At 48.2% G+C, this 20,403-nt stretch overlaps 2 protein-coding genes across 4 annotated transcripts in view; both read left to right on the forward strand.

Moving 5' to 3' along the window:
- Positions 1-10,316: 10,316 nt before the first annotated feature.
- Positions 10,317-14,237, forward strand: ypel5 (yippee-like 5). Of its 2 annotated transcripts, none has more exons than XM_059982524.1 (3): positions 10,317-10,728; positions 12,221-12,395; positions 13,528-14,237. In XM_059982524.1, the coding sequence occupies exons 2-3, from the start codon at positions 12,255-12,257 to the stop codon at positions 13,750-13,752; spliced, it is 366 nt and encodes a 121-aa protein (XP_059838507.1). In that variant the 5' UTR covers positions 10,317-10,728; positions 12,221-12,254; the 3' UTR covers positions 13,753-14,237. The 2 variants fall into 2 exon arrangements, with proteins under 2 accessions (XP_059838507.1, XP_059838506.1); XM_059982523.1 differs by lacking the exon at positions 10,317-10,728 and adding an exon at positions 10,967-11,368.
- Positions 14,238-16,005: 1,768 nt separating this feature from the next.
- lclat1 (lysocardiolipin acyltransferase 1) overlaps positions 16,006-20,403 on the forward strand; it is a 45,104-nt gene continuing 40,706 nt past the window's right edge. Inside the window, exon 1 of one of the 2 annotated variants that reach the window (XM_059982526.1) lies at positions 16,006-16,154. The gene's annotated coding sequence lies outside the window, so the exon portion shown is untranslated. Of the gene's footprint in view, positions 16,155-16,307; positions 16,682-20,403 lie in introns of those variants that run through there. The other variant, XM_059982525.1, reaches the window with a different exon arrangement.

Raw genomic sequence — 20,403 nt, forward strand, 5'->3', positions numbered from 1 at the left:
TTTTTTATTTAATCCTAATCACCATTTCATGGCCCCTTTCAGCCTTCCTAATTCCCTAATTAAATTCTTTCCTGTCTCCTTTATCTTCCTTGAAGGCTCCATCCAATTTCAGCTTCTGAAACCTTAGAAATGTCTCCTTTTTTCTCTTTGACTAAATTTACAATGTCTCTTGGCACCCAAGATTCCTGAATCTCGCCATCTTTGTCTTTCTTCCTCATGGGAGCATTTGGTCCTAAACTCTGCCCAAATTGTCTTCAAACAACTCCCCACAAGTCAGACATGGATTCACCCAATAACAGCTGCACCCAGTCTACTCTACCCAACTCCTGCATAATAAACACGAGGAAATCTGCAGATGCTGGAAATTCAAGCCACACACACAAAATGCTGGTGGAACGCAGCAGGCCAGGCAGCATCTATAAGGAGAAGCGCTGTCGATGGAACGCAGCAGGCCAGGCAGCATCTATAGGGAGAAGCGCTGTCGACGTTTCGGGCCGAGACCCTTCATCAGGACTAACGAAGGGTCTCGGCCCGAAACGTCGGCAGCGCTTCTCCTTATAGATGCTGCCTGGCCTGCTGTGTTCCACCAGCATTTTGTGTGTGTTTACTGCATAATAATTATAATTGGCCTTCTCCCACTTTTCCCTGAGGTCCAGTCTTATCCTTACCTATAACTTTCTGAAAATATAAGAGTTATGATCAATGTTCCCAAATATCTCCAATCCCTAATCACGCTCATTTACCAGTATAGGGTGTAGTCTGGCACTTTCTCTGGCCTGAGTTACAGGAAGAAATTGGATTGGCTGAAGCACAGGAGGCTGAGGGGTGTCCTTATTTAGAGTTATAACATTGAGGTCATAGATTGGGTAAACAATCTTTCTCCCCCAGGGTAATAGAATCTACAATGAGAGAGCATAGGTTTCAAGTGAGAGGTGAAAGATTTAAAGGGTCAGTTTTTACACACACAGTGATGAGTTTATGTAGAGAGGATGGTAGGAGCAGATATAATTTCAATATTTAAAAGACATTTGAAGAGGTATAATATATGGAAAGGTGGGGTTAAGTCTAAATGCAAACAGAATGGACACTTTGCTTCCTCAGTTCCCAATAAAACACCCCCATTCCACGCGATTTTGGGCACTCTGTCTTTTGCAGCCTTGTTCTTACAGAATTGGAGACAGTACTTCTGCTTTGGCCTGCAAATTGCTGCATGACTTCCCTGCTCTCTAATGTTCTTTGCCTTGCTGATAGACAAAAATGTCCAGTGTGTATTTTTAACCACCTGATCGACCTGAGGATCTGTGGATGTTACTCCAAGACCCCGACTGCATTCTCTCCAGCCAGTCCTCTACCACTTATGTCCCACACTGAGTGCCCTCTACCACTTTGACAGTTTCCAATTTCCTCATCCAAACCTGCTCATCATCACCATGGATAAACAATCTCTCCTTTCCTTTGTCCCACATCCGTGTGGTCTGAGGGCCCACTGCTTCTTCCTCAAACAATTTTCCCTCTACCAGCACGCTCAATGGCCTGGCAAAATTTGGCCTCATCTTGAACAACATCTCTATTCACTTCCTCCGGATCATTGGAGGGTCCAGGCTACACCTGCCTTTTTGTGGGATATGTGGAAGAGTCTGTGTTTCAGTGGCCAAACTCAACAATTCCATCACCTTTGCTGCCAATTTCCACCCTGCCCTCACTAACCTAATAAAATGACTTGTGTGGAGGGCATCCAGACTCTTTCCTTCTCCAGATTTCAGTCTCCATCTCAGGGGAGGCGAACTACTAACATCCTTTAAAAGCCCATAGCCATCTTGATGACTGCATATCCCACCCTGCTTCCTGGGAAGACTTTATTCAATCCTTCATCTGTGTATTTGTTTTGTATTTAATGATGATACTTACTGTGCAGATGTCACCCTGAACTTGAGCTTTCCCTCCACCATTGTTCAAGAAAAACCTTGACCGCACCTCATCCATTTTCCATGCCTCTGCTCTCAGCCTCTCTTCTCCAGGCAGAGTTCATCTGCTTCAATGGGCTTTGCATTCAGCTCCCTCACCATCAGCCCCCCTCAGAATCTGATGTTCCAATAAGATCCCCTCTCAATCGTCTAAACTCCATTGTGTTTCAGCCCGTCTTGTTCATCCTCTCTCATTCATTAACCCCTTCATTCCGGGTGTCTGCTCCCCACTGCCTCCAACATAAGCATGTACTTCCTTAGATATGGATACTATGACTGTACACAGTCCTCCAGGTTTGGCCTCACTGATGCCCTTGTAAAGCCACATCAAAACCTCCCCACCCTCGTCTCTAGAGGTTCCATCAAACTTCCTGGCCACTTGTCCCTGCATGCCATCTCTTTGTGCTTATGCACCAGGACCCCTGGATCACTCTACTTCAACATTTTGTAGTCTCCATTTAAACAATAATTTGCTTCTTCATCCTTCCTCCCAGAGTGGAGAACCTGTCTCTTTCCCAAATAACATTCTATTTGCCAACTCCCTGCCCACTCACTAAACCTGTCCACCGCTCTCAGTGTCCTACCATAGGCCCTGTTCTTGTTACTGACCTTCCACCTGTGTATCATCAGCAGGTTTATCCTGTCACAACCAAGGGCTCTGCTGCATAGTTTGAGCGCCCTCACAGGCAGGCCACTGAACAGGGTCGACAATCACTCTATGAGTGTGCTCATTCCAGCCAATTACTGTTTCATTGTGATTGTATTTAACTCCCTTCCTTTTGTTTCAGGCATGTCGAGTCTTCACCGAAGCACAGTGATAGCTATGCTCCCTGCTTCCTTAGTTCACATTCCGGGAAAGAATGTAGATTGATGCTGCAAAGGAGCCATATTAGTTTAGCATTAAGTTACTGCTTCCAAGTGGCAGTGATGGCTTTAGATTTCAGTTTGAGATTTTTAGCTAGGGGCCTCGTTGACCTAGCATTATCTTCCCTTTGGTTCTGTACTGTTCTTATTAAAACTCAGTTGATTCTTTCACTGACTCTCCCTCTGCACTTGGACTATCACGGAACATCGTGTCAGCAGACTCAACCGACTAAGCAACTCACCGCAGACAGCCAGAATCAGGAGGTAGCCATTCCTGTTCTCACTGCTATGGTTTAGCAGCTCACTACTGGCAGCCAGAATCAGGTAGCAACCATTACCACTCTCACTACCGATACTCAGTGGCAGCTGTCTTCAGCCAGGACTGTCCCTCTCCCAGCATCTCCCACATTTTCCTCTGAAGCCGTCTCATCACCTTCAGCCACTAATATTCCAATTCCCTTGGCAGCTTCCAGATCAGAACCAAGTATTCCTCCAGCAGGCAGATACTACAGAGACCCTGACAGCTGCAGAAACTTTATTACCCAGTGTGAGCCCAGTCAGATTGGTTCAGTGATGTGCCTGTAAACTGGTTTTACATAGTGAATCTCCTAGAAGGACCCCCCATTCAGGCTGTTCAACATTTTATGAGAACGAGATTCTCCTGCAGCCCAGTCTTTCCAACAAGTTCAAGAGGGTGTTTGATCTTCCAGTACAGGAAGCAACCCACCGATTCCTGGACCTGCACCAAGGGAAAGGGAGAGTGAGGGTCTCTGCAGTAAAGTTCCATATACTTGCAGTTGAGATGGGGTGAAACTAGAAATGTGTCATCACTGCTTTCCAGTTTGGGCTGAACATGGGGTGGTGGGGGAGGGGGGTTGTTTTCAGCAGGAGATCACAGTGCATGATGAACAGAACAGTGTGGATGACCTGATGTCTGGCCATTCAAATCAGCAACTGGGCAACTGAGTGGTCCAGAGTTCCTGCTCTTTCTTCACCATGAGTTCATCCTCTCCCTCATCATCGTGCAGTACACAGTCCAAGGAGAAGCCTATTCAGGTGGGGCGATGCACCTCTCTCAGGAGGAATGAGATTGCCACAAATTTACGGGTTCCTGCCTCTGCTGTGGTGATCCAGGACGTTTCCAGGCATCATGTCTCAAGTGCCCAGTACAAAGGATGTCCATCAGCAGGAAGAATTCTGATGGGTTGGTTCTCCCTATATGCCTTTTATTCCCTAATCGTATAATGTTCCCAACTTCCTTGTAGTGATGGTCTCAGACCCATGAACATCAGGCATTTATTGACTCTGTGGCAGCTGGGAACTTCATGAATATCTTTCCAGCCAAAGATGGGGAGTTGCCACTTAACAATTGAGAGACTATCGATGTCAAGGCCCTGAAAGGTCAGCCTCTGGGCCCAGGCAAGATCTACCTTTCCATGCTAGGAGGCAACCATCAGGAACAGCTCTCCCTCCATCTTACACCATTGACCTCTTACCCTGCCCTCGTCCTTCCTGAGAGTGGCTCTTTTCCATCTCTCATCCTGAAATGGTGGCTGTGAAAGAATACAAAGAAGAGGTTTATCTGTCTGTCAACCTTGCCAGCAGGGGTGGGCTTCTTTTTTGAGAGCAAGACGGATGGAAGCTCCTTCCCTGCATTGATAGGTCCTTCAACAACATCACAGTGAAGAATTGTTTCCCTCTTCCCCAGCTTGCCTCTGCATTTGGACATCTCCAGGGAGCAACCATATTCTCCAAAACAGATTTATGCAATGCTTGCAACCTGGTTCACATCTGAGAAGAGGACGAATGGAAGACAGCATTCCACACTTCCACCGGCCACTATGAGTACCTTATGATGCCTTTTGGTTTGGCCAATGCCGCGGACCTTTTTTATGCTCTGGTCTACGATGTACACAGGGGCATGTTAAATCAATTTGTTTTTGTGTATTGGGATGACATTCTTACCTATTCCCGTTCTTGCCAGGAACACATCCAGCACGTCTGGAGGGTTCTTAGATTGCTTCTCGAGAATAATTTTTACACCAAGCGGGAGAAGTGTGAGTTCCACAAGGAACAGCTGTTGTTTTTGAGCTATATCTCACCCTTTCCAGTGTTCGTGCAGACACAAGTAAAGTTCAGGCAGGCAGAGAGTGTCCAAACCATCTATGGTCAAACAGATGAAGTGCTTCATGGGGTTTGCAAACTTTCATTGCCGCTTCAACTGAAACTTCATTTACACTGTGGCCCCTATAAATGCATTCACCAAGAGGACCTTATGTTCCTGTGAAGCAGAACAAACATTCTCAGAACTAAAATGGTCCCTGTGCAGCAACAGCTAGACCCATCATGTCCATCGTTGAGGTTGCTGCATCAGATGTCAGCTATGAAGCGGTAGTCTCCCAGCACCCTCCTGTAGATAATCAGTTGCACCTATGAAGCGGTAGTCTCCCAGCACCCTCCTGTAGATAATCAGTTGCACCTATGAAGCGGTAGTCTCCCAGCACCCTCCTGTAGATAATCAGCTGCTTTTCTTTCCTGTTGCTCAACTCCTGCAGAATGCAATTATGATGTCAGGAACCAAGAACTTCTGCCTATCAAGGAAGCCCTGGAAGCATGGTGACACTGGCTTGAGAGGGTGTCACCCCTTTCAGGTGGCCAGATCACATGAACCTCCCCTACATCCGTGACACCAAGATACTCAAATCCTATCAAGCCCACTGGGCTATCTTCTTCACCCGGTTCAAGTCCACCCTCACCGTCTGTCCTGGGAGTTAGAGTACCAAGGCTGATGCTCTCTCCCACCAGTCTGAAATCACTGAGGACAATGTCACTCCAGAGCGCATCCTTCCTTACTGCTCTGCTGGGTTGGGGAACAGAAGCAGAGGTAAGGGTTACCCAACAGTCAGATCCAGGCTCAGGTGTTTGCCCCTGCCACTGTGCGCCCAAGTGTGTTGGAGAGGGGTCACTCTTCCCATCCTTTGGCCTTCCAGAAAATCAACGGAATCTGGAATTGTCCCAGGATGTTGATGGTTTTGTCTCCGCCACACTTATCCACAGAAGAAGACATCACATCAGTACCCTGTCTTCCCACTGCCTGTGCCTCACTGCCCCTGGTCCCACCTCTCAGTGTATTTCATCACCGGTCTGCCTCTATCAGATGGAAACACCTCCATTCCAGTTGTTGTGGACTGGTTTCCAAAGCTGCCCACTTCATTACTCTCCCCAAGCTCCTGTCGGCTTGTGAAACTACCAACCTCATGGTTCAGCATGTGTTCAGGCTGCATGGCTTCCCGCAGGACATAGTGTCTGACTGAGGACCAGAGTTCATGTCCAGTTTTTGGAAGACTTTCTGTTCTCTTTTGGGAACCACAACCAGCCTCTCATCGGGTTTCCACCCCCAATCTAACGGCCAGACAGAAAGAGTGAAGAAGGAGCTGGAGATAACCCTGTGATGCCTTTTCTCCTCCAAACCCATGTCCTAGAGCTCCCAATCACAAACGAAAAAATCTGCAGATGCCGGAAATCCAAGTAACACACACAAAATGGTTGAGGAACAGCAGGCCAGGCAGCATCTATGAAAAGGAGTACAGTTGATGCTTTGGGCTGAAACCCTTCAGTCGGATTGGAGAAAAAAAGATGAGTAGATTTAAAAAGTGGGGAGAAGAGAGAGAGAGAGAGAGAAACCCACAAGGTGATAGGGGAGGGGTAGTGTAAAGAGTTGGGAAGTTGATTGGTGAGAGATACGGCTGGAGAAGGGGGAGTCTGATAGGAGAGGACAGAAGGCCATGGAAGAAAGAAAAGGGGGAGGAGCAACAGAGGGAGGCAATAGGCAGGTAAAGAGATAAGGTGAGGGAGCAAAAAGGGGATGGGGAATGGTGAAGGAGGGCTGGGGTGGCATTACCGAAAGCTCAAGAAATCAGTGTTCAGTTGGAGCTTCTAAGTGATTTGGGCAGAAAATGCCCACATTAGCCTGCAGTTACCCTCCACTGTCATGTTCCCCTTCTGAATACCAAAGAGGATTCCAGCCACCACTCTTCGGCAGGCTGGTCGGTTCAGCTGACAGGCAAGGCCGCTCACGCCAGGGGAGAAAATCTGGCTGGCATCAAGAGATCTTCCTTTGAAACATCATGCACTTTGGTAGTAGAAATAAATGTACGGACTATTTTCTAAACGGGGAGAAAATCCAAAAATCTTAGATGCAAAGGGACTTGGGAGTCCTTGTGCAGAAACACCCTGAAGGTGGTGAGGAAGGCAAATGCCATGTTAGCATTCATTTCAAGAGGTCTGGAGTACAAGGGCAAGGATGTGATGCTGATGCCTTATAAGGCCCTGGTGAGGCCTCACTTTGAGTATTGTGAACAGTTTTGGGCCTCTCATCTTAGAAAAGATGTGCTGGCATTGGAGAGGGTCCAGAGAAGGTTCACAAGGATGATTCCAGGAATGAAAGGCTTATCATATGAGGAACATTTGATGACTCTGGGTCTGTACTCACTGGAATTCAGAAGGAGGAAAGGGGATCTCATTGAAACCTTTCGAATGTTGAAAGGCCTAGACAGAGTAGATTTGGAAAGGTTGTTTCCCATGGTGGGCAAGTCTAAGACAAGAGGACACAGCCTTAGGATAGAGGGGCTACCTTTCAAAACAGATGCAAAGAAATTTCTTTAGATAAAGGGTGGTGAATTTGTTGCCACATGCAGCTGTGGAGGCCAGGTCATTGGGTGTATTTAAGGCAGAGATTGACAGGTTCTTGATTGGACAGGGCATCAAAGGTTACGGGGAGAAGGCTGGGGAGTGGGGTTGAGGAGAAAAGTAGGATCAGCCATGATTGAATGGCAGAGTAGGCTTGATGGGCCAGATGGCCTAATTCTGCTCCTGTGGTTTGAAAGTTGGCCATATGTTATGTGGGACCATTAGTAGTAGAGAAGGCTATCAAGAGTCTCCTAAATACTGTGCTTGCCATCTCCGATGAAAGTTCATCCAGCGCTCCATGTTTTGCAGTTTAAACCAGTGACTACCATCTCCCACCTTACTCCAGTCACCTCCCCCTTCCCCTCCTCCCCACTTGGTGAATGGGTGCCTGGTCTATTCTTGGTGCAAGGTAGGGTCCATTACCTCGTGGACTGAGGAGTATGGCGCAGAGATATCAGCTCATGACATCCTGGACATCTCTCATCCAGGACTTCTGGAGGGCACAGGTGTCTGGTGCCTTGGGAGCTTTGTCCAGGGGACGGGGCCCTGTCAAAGCCACGGACTCTGCCACGGTCTGGTCACCCTCACAGGCAGACAGCCGAGTGGGGTTGACCATCACACTGGTGAGGGTACATGTTCAAGCCAATTAGTGATTCATTGTGGTGTTATTTAACTCCCTTCCTTTCTGGCTTGTTGAGTCTAAACCAAAGCTCTCTGCTTCCTTAGTTCACATTCTGGGAACGGAGATGTAGATTGACACTGCAAAGGAGTGGTATGAGTTTAGCATTAAATTACTGCTTCCAAGTGGCAGTGTCGGCTTTGCGAATTTCTACGAAGGTTTTCAGTTATCCTGGTCATTGTATATCAAGCAGTAGCTAATCAAGGCAACTGGACTTGCTGTGTTGTCGAGAAGACGTTTCGTCAATCATCCGAGAGGCTGATCCATGGTGGGTAGTTTTCCAGTTTATAAACTCTGTGAGTTGTTTAAAGGTATAGCGATCATTGGAGGGTCGTTTAGAGATAATGAGAGAGCCATTAGTCTTATCTTTGCATGAATGGAGGTGTTAACTGTTGTGGAGACTCTGGGGTAGAGATGTTAGGACTGCATTGTAAGAGGCTGATAGGAAGTGTCGTACCCCACTCTTTCTGTTGAGAGCTTTAGCTAGCGGCCCTGTTGGTCTAGCATTTTTCCGCTTTGGTTCCTATAGTTCTTATTAAAACTCAGTGAACTGTTGATTCTACTGCTCTCTGCACTCGAGCCATCACTGAACGTCATGTCAGTTCATCTGGTCCCTTCACCAAGTTATTAGTGAGAGTATACGTTTGGGCCTCTGACACTGATCCCAGAGTCTCTGGCTGTTTGCTCATTCCAACACTAAACTGAAGTAGGCCTTTGTGTTCTTGCTTATCTCCCTCCCAAAAGAAATAGGCTTCCCTCAGTTTTCACTAAAATGGCCTCTCCCCTTTTCAGGTAGATACATCAGCCCAACCTAAAGGAATCTTATTTGGTGCAGTAACTTTTTATGTAGCACCTTATCAAATGCCTTTTGGACATCCATATAAACTACATCCACTGTCTCCTGTTATCCACCCTGTTTGTAGCAAAGTAACCTAGCTAATTTGTCAGACTGTTGCATGAAACCATACTGACTCTACTTGATTGCCTTATGATACTCAAAATGGCTGGCGGTTAACTCTTTAATGACAGGTTCCAACATTTTCTCAATAATGGATAATAGTTTTTAGTTTCTTACTTTCTCCAACTCTCTTCTTCAGAAGTGGTGTTCTGTTTGTGACTTTCCATTCCTCTGGAAAAAACTAGAGAGTTGTTAGGTAACAGCCAGCAATACCCATCACCTCTGCAGCAAGATCCAGAAGATCCCATGATGTCAACCACTAGCTTTCCACATTTTCTTCAAGAGTCATACAGCATAAAGACTTGACTGAAGCCTAACCTATTCCTTTTTCTGTGTTTGGCCCATATCCCTCTAAACCTTTCCTGTCAATGTACCTGTCCAAGTGTCATTTCAATGTACCTGCCTCAACCACTTTCTCTGATTATTCTCAGGGTGAAGAAGCTTAGTGACCAAGATTGCACCCTAACACCTCCAATTTCTATCATTCAATCCCTTTGGTTTTATTGTCTTGAGCTGTGAAAACCAATCTGAATAATAAATCTAGTTTCCATTATTAACTTCCAGTCACGATCGTTATGCATACTTCCCTTCCCTTCCTGTTTTTATCTTGGTGGAAGATGGTTTGTCTACATATGTTAGTGATAGCGATTGATAGAAATTCTTTGGTCATCCTTTGCTGGTTTCCAAACCCCCTGGCTCACAACACTGTTGTTTATTTCAGTCAGATGGCATTCCTTTTGGGAGAACCATAGTGCCTCACTGGGATGTTCCTTTGCAAAGATTTATGGAATATCTCTTCACTCTCAGCGGCTACTGTTTCACCTTAACTCCCACACAATCCTCATGCCACTGTAAATAGCTTTATTTAGACATTAGTTTGAGCTCTTCTCCTCCAAACCTGAAACTCAACCACATTGTGATCACTCTTAACTATGAACATCGAATAGTATAGCAGTGACGAGGCCATTCAGGCCCATAATGTTTTGATCTCATTTCTCCACTGGTCAATCCAGGCTCCTCTGTGGAAAGTTTACAAAGTTCCATGGAATGGGCGGGGTCTTCAATAACACCCCCGACATATCACTCAGACAAACCCCAGGGTATTGACTGTTTTATAGATGATAGTAACGATATTCTAATCTGAGTATATAGTATCTGTATTTCGTGTAAGTATTGAATGTGTGTACCCTGAGTATGTGATGTAGATAAACTTATAGTTCCGTAAAATGCCCATTGTCCGTCACTCGGACAAGCCTGCTCTGTCATTCAGACAAACCCCGTCCTGTTACCCTGTGACTCAGCTGCTGATGAATCTCGCCCCAAACCGTCGACAGTTTATTCCAATTTGCTGAGTTGCTTCAGTATTTTGTGTAGGTTGCCCATTCTCTCCGTCACTTCGACAAAGACGCTCAACCACCCGCCCCTTCCTCGTCTCGGAGGGACACTTCTCAGCCCGTCCCCTACACATTCCCTGCCCCCTCTGTCACTCAAAAGCTCTGCCCCATCCGGTCACGTGTGTTGTGCTGTGTCGTCGTGGTGACATCGGATTCAGTCCGGCCCGGGAGAGGTGCTCGGTGAGTGCGGCTGAACCGGGAGTGAGGGTAGTGGGAGAGTCCGGGCCCGCGTCGGGGACGCTGCAGGCCCGGGGGCGACCGGGGTAGCGTAGTGGGGGAGGGCAAGGCCGAGGAACACAGGTCTGAGGAAGGGGTTAGGTCAGCGAATAGATAGGGCAGGATGTGTGGGGGGGGGGAGTAGGGGTATATTTGGCGGGGCAGGGTCTTGGGGTTAGGGTTATGTTTATAAATCTTGGGGAGAGGCCTGGCTGGGGGATGGGTATTCAGTTTACTGGCTTTGAGATGAGGATTAAGGAGGGTCCGAGGCCTTGGGAAGGGCTGGAGGGTGGTGTCTCTATCAGGAGAATTCACTTGCAAACGCGATTAACGTAATCCCAAAAGTATATTTACAGCAGAGTAACAATCAGGTAAAAGTAGGAGTCTTTAGAGACAAGAAAGGCTGTTTGTGAATGTAGCCTGAAGGAACAGCTGAAGTCTCAATGGTATTTGGAAAGGACCGTGGACTGTAGTTGGTGAATTTAGTGAAGGGTATAAGCGGCTAGTGTAGGCATCGGTAAATTATATACTCAATGCCTTGTCATGTTGAAAAGTCTATAAATCTTCAGGAGCTGATGGAATTTATCCCAAACTACCATAGAAGGCAAGGAAAAAAATTTGGGGCTCTGAGATTTTTAAGTAATTGTAGGACAATAAACATGGTTCCCCTTTTCAAGAAAGCCTGTTGATGGAAGCAACACAGTTATGAAGGCATTCGAGTTACCGCTCTTAACCAAGGGAGCTGAACGCCCTTTGCCTTTGCTGTAGTTTTCACTAATTGAATACAGAAGTTGAGATGTTGTAGTCCAACTTTGTAAAACCCTTGTAAAAACTACTGTGTATTTCTGGTCACTGAGATATAGGAAGAATATGCAATTGTTTGGAGAGGTCAATTTGGACTGAGTGGTCTGTTTACGTGGTGTATATTTCTAAAACTGTGTTGGGGGGGGGGAGGTGTGGATTCTCTTTGCCTCTATCCCTGATGTTTTGAAATCGACGTAGGGCTGTAAGTGTGGTTGGTGTGTGTTGTTCAGTCTGTGTTGCTGGTGTTTGGGTATGGTTTCCTGCTTTTTGTGATGCTGAGTAACTGCTTTCCCTTCCCTCACCCTCTAGTTCCCTTGAAAGCCTCCGGATCTGAGTGTGGAATTTCTTGGCTGTCTGACATTGCTGCTGTCTTTCTGCTAAAAGGATGACCTGTGCCTGACCATGCCCTTCCCCTGACATACATCTCAGGCAGTCTCACAGGAGCATTGCTAGGCGAACAATTATCGGAGTTACATTAGGTGGCATCTGGTCAGGCAGAATGTGGGGTGAGAGAAAGGGAGTAGCGTTTAGCTGCTTTTGCTCTGCACCAGGAGCAGGAAGTGTAGGAAGATTGATGTTTTGAGGCTGAAGGTGGGATGGGTTATTGATTAGCGTGAGAACCCTACCACTGACCCGAGCTGTGACTTCGCAGGCCCCACGAGGATACTGACCAAATTGCTGGAATCATGGGCAGAATTTTCTTGGACCACATTGGAGGCACCCGCCTCTTCTCCTGTGCCAACTGTGATACCATCCTGACCAATCGCTCCGAGCTCATCTCCACACGCTTCACCGGTGCTACAGGGCGAGCCTTCCTCTTCAACAAGGTGAGCTGGCAAAAGGCTGTTTACTACCCCCCCCCCCCACCCCCCTGGCACTGTTGTTACAGGAGTGTGGGTGAGGGCAGTGTCTGGGTCCGTAGATGAGGTGGGTGTCACAGGGAGGGACAGTGAGTGGGATGGTAGGTGAGGGTCAGTGTGGGTGGGACGGTAGGTGAGGTGGGTGTCACAGGGAGGGACAGTGTGGGTGGGACAGTAGGTGAGGTGGGTGTCACAGGGAGGGACAGTGTGGGTGGGATGGTAGGTAAGGTGGGTGTCTGGGGGAGGGTCAGTGTGGGTGGGACGGTAGGTGAGGTGGGTGTCACAGGGAGGGACAGTGTGGGTGGGATGGTAGGTGAGGTGGGTGTCTGGGGGAGGGTCAGTGTGGGTGGGACGGTAGGTGAGGTGGGTGTCTGGGGGAGGGTCAGTGTGGGTGGGACGGTAGGTGAGGTGGGTGTCTGGGGGAGGGTCAGTGTGGGTGGGACGGTAGGTGAGGTGGGTGTCTGGGGGAGGGTCAGTGTGGGTGGGATGGTAGGTGAGGTGGGTGTCTGGGGGAGGGTCAGTGTGGGTGGGACGGTAGGTGAGGTGGGTGTCTGGGGGAGGGTCAGTGTGGGTGGGACAGTAGGTGAGGTGGGTGTCACAGGGAGGGACAGTGTGGGTGGGACGGTAGGTGAGGTGGGTGTCTGGGGGAGGGTCAGTGTGGGTGGGATGGTAGGTGAGGTGGGTTCTGGGGGAGGGTCAGTGTGGGTGGGACGGTAGGTGAGGTGGGTGTCTGGGGGAGGGTCAGTGTGGGTGGGACAGTAGGTGAGGTGGGTGTCACAGGGAGGGACAGTGTGGGTGGGACGGTAGGTGAGGTGGGTGTCTGGGGGAGGGTCAGTGTGGGTGGGTCAGGTGAGGTGGGTGTCACGGGGTGGGACGGTAAGTGAGGGTGTCACAAGGAGGGTCAGTGTGGGTGGGACGGTAGGTGGGGTGGGTCAGGTGGTGAGGAGGGTGGGGTCCATCTGCCCACGGCCGTCGTCCCAGCACGCGGTGGGGTCTATCTGCCCCTGGTTGTCGTTCAGGTGGGTGTGGGTGACTGTGCCCTCATTCGGTGCCCCAGGGGGTGAGTACAGTGTCCCATTGATTGTCCTGTCTCGAGCAGGTGGTGAATCTGCAGTACAGTGAGGTGCAGGACCGGGTGATGCTCACTGGACGACACATGGTGAGAGATGTCAGCTGCAAGAACTGCAACAGTAAGCTGGGCTGGATCTACGAGTTTGCAACAGAGGACAGTCAGCGCTACAAGGAGGGTCGAGTGATCCTGGAGAGAGCCCTGGTGCGGGAGAGTGAAGGTTTTGAAGAGCACGTTCCCTCTGATGCTTCCTGAAGGAACCCACTCTTTTCATGGCCCTTTCTCTTCTGTTTCCTTGCTTGACAGAAGAAATACTTTTTATTTAAAAAGCAGTTATCCTTCTTTGTGTACAGTGTCAGCTTGGCATCCAGCCTGACGTTGTGTTGTAATGTCTCTGTGCACACACTGTGTAAACTTGCAGCGTTACAGTAGGCAGTCTTGGCTCTGTATTGCTCCCAGTTCTTCTATTTAAGTTTTTTTTAGTATATTTTTCTTGCTGCCTGTGACATGCTGGGTGTCAGCTTGTCTGAGCTTGTAAATCTGCCCGATGGGATGGGATGGGTGGGGGCAGGCTTGAGGGTGGCAGGGTGGGGTTGTAACAGGTCTGTCTAAGGCAGTCCATACAGCTCTTGGACACCACTGCATGGGGGGATGGGGAGGAGGATGGATAATTACTGTGTCCTCTCAATAGCCTCTGTGTAATGTGTTGAGAATAATTTAATAAACAAAGAACATCAGTCCATGCTAGCCGTCATTGACTTGTGACTGCACTTGCTCAACAGTTTTGCTGCTTGTTTCCTATGAGAATGACAATGCAAACATTCACTGCCCTGGATACATCTCTTCCCCCCCCCCCCCCAATTTACCCCAGTGACCTGCTGCTGAGACATAGGCTAAGTGTGTATCCCACTGCAACAGCCATGGGGCTTCACTTGGGTGAGCCTCCATGGTAGAGAGCAGGATGTGAGCATTAGGGTTAAAATTCCACCTGGTTCATGAGGGGAAGTGTCTGCAACTCCAGGCCTGCCCCAAATTGTCAATGACACTTTGTTCAAGGGGTGTTGAGGGCTGGCCAATAGGGGCTTGCCTTGGCAGGCACACCTGTAACACAAGAACAGGAACTACTCTGCTTCACAAGGCTGGGAGATGTACAGGAAAACACAGCCCTTTGGACAATCTGACTGCAGAGGCTGGGGTATCTGGTAAGACACTGGCAGTTTTGGAGCCAGACCTGTGACCTTTGCATGTCTGTGTAATTTGTTGAGATAAATAATTGAGAAAAGTTGGTCCATACTTGCCACCACTGATCCACAACAACACTCCTTCAACAGTCTTACCGCTGGCCTCTCTGTGTCACCACTGGTACACATGCACTATCTACAAAATGCACAGCAGTTACTCAACGTTGACTTTGTCACATGTGCATTCAAGATTGTTTAAACTGTAAGGAGAATGACATGACTGTTACTCTGGATCTGATGTGGCACCAAATACACAAAAGGAACATAATAATAAAAACACAAATATAAATACATAATGTAGCTTATACATAGATTGTATTTCCATAAATGATTCTAGGCTGTTTCTAAGATGACTGACAGAAAATAAATGGTTGATGGCGTTGGTGGTGGTGTCAATTAGCCATACTGCTTGGGGAAAGTAACTGTCTTTGAGACTGGTGGTCCTGGTGTAGCCTTCTCACTAATGGGAGCCTTCATGATGTTACTGTCCCTTTTCTGACATCTTTCTGTGTCTATGTGGGGGTAGGCTGATGCTATGTTGGGCAGTTTTAACTGCTCATTGTAGAGCCCTCCTGGTTGCCACGTGCAGTTCATTGCACGTCTATACATAAGTGCAATGAACTTAGTTTTAACGGTATCATAGTGTACATCATACACTCACAAGAACAGAACAAAAACAAATCAATTTTAGTGTGGAGTCACAGTGTTGCTACACGGAGGTCACGATTAGAGTTGTAACTTCTATACCTTTTGCCCGATGGTAGCGGCAAGAAGATCGAATGGCCTTTGATGAAAGACGTTACCTTCAGGAGGCAGCGGTGGGGTGACATGTTGCTCAGTCCACTCCAACAGCACCTCTCAAACTCAGTAACTCTCCTACTGAGAAGGATAAGGACAGGAGATGCATCATCTGGAGGTTCCCTCGTACCCACACACTACTCAGACTTGCAACTAGATCATCGACGCTGTTTGAATCCTTCAACTCCTTCGCTACCAGCAGCAGGTCAAGGAAGCATTTCAAGGTTAAGTAGGGATGGGAGATAAAATGCTATTATGGATAATACATAAAAATAAAAGTAATAGGAGGGAGTGTAGCATCGTTGGAGGAGCATCTCTGCTGGAGAACGGCACTAAGGGAGTGCGCTGAGACAACACAGCACTGGAGGAGTGAAGGTACCGAGGGAGCGTTGCATTGCTTTCTCCCTTCCCCCGGACCGCTGGTACCGAGACTCGTTTCCGCACGGTCGCTTTTGGCGGCGGCGCAACCCCGCGCGCAGCTTCCGCCCCAAGTCGAAGCCTGAACGAGTGGCCCAGCGAGAGAAGACGAGCAAAGGGAGGCAGGGCAGGAGTGAGCAGAGGCGACGGGGAGGGAATATCAGGAGTGAGAGGGAAAGCTTGTGGGACCCTGGGAGTGAGGTGAGTAATTGGGAGTGTAAGGAGACCCGGGAGTGAGCGGAGGGGCAGAATCACTGGGAGGGAGGGAGGGAGGGGTGTGTGAGGAGACCCGGGAGTGAGCGGAGGGGCAGAATCACCGGGAGGGAGGGAGGGAGGAAGGGGTGTGTGAGGAGACCTGGGAGTGAAGGGAGGGTCAGAATCATCGGGAGGGAGGGGAGTGTGAGGAGACCCGGGAGTGAGGGGAGTGTAAAGAGACCTGGGAGTGAAAGCAGAGGAGGGGATCATCTCTGGGAATGAAGCGAGGGGGATGTGGAGTCCCTGGGAGCGAGGGAAGCGGAGTGTGAGGAGATGAATCACTGGAAATGAGTGGAACGGAAAGCCAGTGACTGACAGGTGGGCAGGAGCAGGAGGATTTGATAGTCCAGGGTTCCTGCAGACTAACTTGTGTCGTTGGGCTGGAGGGAGGGGACCTGCTATCTGCTGGATTGGAAAGAAAGCAGTGGACTTGTGGATTGGAGCCGAAAGAGCTGGACTGGGCACAACTGCAGGTGAGAAGATGTGTGGTGGGGGGGGGGGGGGTTTCAATATTTGACCTTGTTTCCCATTATAACCAATTTCCAACTTGACAGAGAACGCTGCGAATACTTGGCAGGTTAGGTGGCATCTGTGGAGAGAGTCAGGTGTGCGATCAGAGATGAAAAGTTATAGAAGTATTGGGGCAAGCAAACAGAAACGTGTTTGAAGGGCTGTTGCAGGAAAAGTTGAACTTTGCAGCTGCCTCAGAGAAGGTCGGTTAGTTTGGTGAACAACTAAAGGTGTGTGAGGGGAGGCATTAACCAACAGGAGAGAGAACAAAACAATGGCAGAAATAATAGGTACAAGGTTGGTTACCTAAAACTGCAGAATTCAGTGTTGTATTGAGGTTAGAATGTGAGGAGTTGTTTTTCCATCTGATGTAGGACCTCACAGTGACAGTACAGGAGGCCACAGACTGGTAAATCACACTGGGAACTGGATAAAGGATTAAAGTGTCAGGGAGCAGGAAAGTTAGGGAGTTCTGCAAAACACTTTCTATATTTGTTTACTCTGTGTAGAGTAGGCCACACTGTTAGCATCAAGTTCAGAACACAAGTTATTTGGGCTTACTTAAGGCCAAGATTGATGGGCTCCTTATTGAGAAGGGGGTTAAATGTTATGGGAAGAAGGAAGGAGAATGGATTGAAAAATCAGCCAAGATTGAATGGTGCAACAGACTCGACAGGCTGAACGGCTTTCTATAGCTTATGGTCTTATCCTCAAAGAAGGGCAAGGGACAGTAATCCTCAAATCAAAAGGATCTGGGATGTGAGAAGGGAGGAACAGGGACTGAAGACCATGTGGCTGGTGGGGCAGGCTGATCATCTCTGATAGGATGAGGCTAGGGTTGTAGAGATAATTTAGTAATAGAACACTGAACAGGTCCTTCAGCCCATGATGTGCTGAACTAGTAATTAAATACCAAACTAAACTAATCTCCCTCCTACACACTGTTCTTGTGCCTCTCAAAGAACTTTTTCAATGCCTCTGCCACCACCACCACACCTGGCAGCCGATTCCAGACACCCACTACTGTCTGTGTAAAAACACTTGCCCTGCACATCCACTTTCACCTTAAATTTAAATGCATGTTCTCTAGTATGGCCGTCTATTAATGCCTCTCATTATTTTATAAACTTCCATTAGTTCTCCCTTTGGTCTCGGCTGTTCCAGAGAAAATAACCCAAGTTTGTCCACTTCCTCCTTATAGCACACACCCTCTGAACCAGGCAGCATCCTCTGGTATCCTCTTCAAAGCCTTCCTTTTATGGGGTGACAAGTGTTGATCAAAGTACTCCAGATGTAGCCTAACCAGTTTTATAAAGCTACAACATAGCCTACCTCCCCTTGAAATTGATGCCTCAACTAATAAGGGCAAACATGGCTTATGCCACCTTTGCCACTGCATCAAGCTGAGCAATCACTTTCAGGGAGCTACGCACTTGGATCTCAAGATCCCCCATGTGTATCAACAGAGTTACTAAATTACTAGAGAGTAGAGCACAGAGAAAAGAAAAAGTTGAAAAATATCCCAGGGTGGGTATTTCTAATGCATGGGTAACTGCCAATATCACAGATGGGTAGTGTACAGCAGAATTGCCAATCTCACTCAGAGAACGAGACTTAGTTTTAACGTTTCATACTGACTCCAGAAGGCTGTCACATGCCCAGGCAAAAGATGAGCTTCTGGTCCTTGAGCCTTGCTGCAAATGAATCTCAGCCTCACTTGGAGAGAGTGTTTGTGTTCCCAGGAGGTAGGAAGGGCAGTATTGCATTGCCTGCATTTGTAGGCAAAAATACCATAAGGAAGGTGGAAACATAAGAGTAGACCAGGGAGGTGTGAAGGAAATAGACCCTGTTAGATGCTGAAAGGAGAGGGGAGGGGAGGGGAGGAAATGTCTAGTGGTGTGACCTCTGCAAAAGTGGAAGAAATTGTGGGGAATGATCTGTTGAATGTGGAGGTTGGTCGGGTGAAATGAAAGCACTGGGAAGCTCTGTTGTTTTGTCCAGGAGGAGGGCAGGGGAGAGTAGAGGTAAGGGATTCAACAGTGAAGCAAGAACCCCGGTTTCACCCTACAGAGAAACTTCCTTTGTCCAATCCATCTCTCCCTAACATTCTTTGTAACTTCATTAGTCTTTTCTTCAGTTCTGATAAAGGGTCCTAGACACGATACATGAATAATTTTCTGTGCTCAGAATACTGCTGTATTTTTCCAGCATTTACTGTTTGGCACTTTGCTGCCCCTCCCCAGAGTGGCTGCTGCAGTCTGTGCAGAGACCTGTATTGTTGCTGCTGAACTCCTGGGAGATCCCAGCTGCTCTACGAGCCAGCTCTGACACTGGCAGCCGGGTTGAGAACAGAACATGTGCACAGAAGGGTGGTTAGTGTGACCGGAGTGCGGGCTGAACAGTCTTTGCAGCACACAACAAGTGGCTGAGGAGAGGGAATGCTAGTGGGAAACTGGCAGTATTTCACAAGGGAGGCATTCAGTAAAAAGCAGAGGTGGTAAAGAAATGAGAGGTGCAGGCAGAGGGAAGGAATGGAGATGGAAGGAGAGCAGAGGGCATGCAAACAGGACTGGTGGAAAGTGCGTTTGTGCACCAAGTGTTGGGGTCTAGGGTTCACCATCAGGGACAGGAGTGGAGGAGATAAAGTGTGAGTTTTCACAGGGGGAGCTGATTCAATACCTGAAAGAAGTGTGATATAGTTGCAGACCTGACTATACCTATACTGTGTCCCAATGTTGTACAGTGACAGACCAGTCCCCACTAGTATTATATCCCGTGGATCCAGAACTGGTTCGCCCACAGAAGGTAAGGAGTGGTTGTAGACGGGTCATATTCTGCATGGAGGTCAGTCACCAGTGGTGTGCCTCAGGGATCTGTTCTGGGACCCCTTCTCTTCGTGATTTTTATAAATGACCTGGATGAAGAAGTGGAGGGATGGTAAATTTGCTGATGACACAAAGGTTGGAGGTGTGAATAGTGTGGAGGGCTGTCAGAGGTTACAGCGGGACATTGATAGGATGCAAAACTGGGCTGAGAAGTGGCAGGTGGAGTTCTACCCAGATAAGTGTGAGCTGCTTCATTTTGGTAGGTCAAATATGATGGCAGAATGTAGTATTAATGGTAAAATTCTTGGCAATGTGGAGGATCCGAGGGACCTTGAGGTCCGAGTCCATAGGATACTCAAAGCAGCTGCGCAGATTGACTCTGTGGTTAAGAAGGCATATGGTGTATTGGCCTACATCAATCATGTAATTGAATTTAGGAGCCAAGAGGTAATGTTGCAGCTATATAGCACCCTGGTCAGACCCCACTTGGAATACTGTGCTCAGTTCTGGTCGCCTCACGATAGGAAGGATGTGGATGGCATTGAAAGGGTGCAGAGGAGATTTACAAGGATGTTGCCTGGATTGGGGGGCACGGCTTATGAGAATAGGTTGAGTGAACTCGGCCTTTTCTCCTTGGAGCGAAGGAGAATGAGAGGTGACCTGATAGAGTTGTACAAAATGATGAGAGGCCTTGATCGTGTAGATAGTTAGAGGCTTTTTCCCAGGGCCGAAATGGTTGCCACAAGAGGACACAGGCTTAAGGTGCTGGGGAGTAGGTACAGAGGAGATGCCAGGGGTAAGTTTTTTAGTCAGGGAGTGGTGAGTGCGTGGAAAGGGCTGCAAGCAACGGTGGTGGAGGC

The sequence above is a fragment of the Hypanus sabinus genome, chromosome 10, assembly GCF_030144855.1.
Source record: "Hypanus sabinus isolate sHypSab1 chromosome 10, sHypSab1.hap1, whole genome shotgun sequence".
Classification (NCBI taxonomy): Eukaryota; Metazoa; Chordata; class Chondrichthyes; order Myliobatiformes; family Dasyatidae; genus Hypanus; species Hypanus sabinus.

Excerpts from the sequence above, each read along its gene's own strand:
- ypel5 (XM_059982523.1), top strand. The coding sequence starts at position 11,298 with ATGCCTTGTCATGTTGAAAAGTCTATAAATCTTCAGGAGCTGATGGAA. Across the intron at positions 11,369-12,220 it reads ATCCCAAACTACCATAGAAG|GCCCCACGAGGATACTGACC; the intron begins GCAAGGAAAAAA and ends GTGACTTCGCAG. Across the intron at positions 12,396-13,527 it reads GAGCCTTCCTCTTCAACAAG|GTGGTGAATCTGCAGTACAG; the intron begins GTGAGCTGGCAA and ends TGTCTCGAGCAG.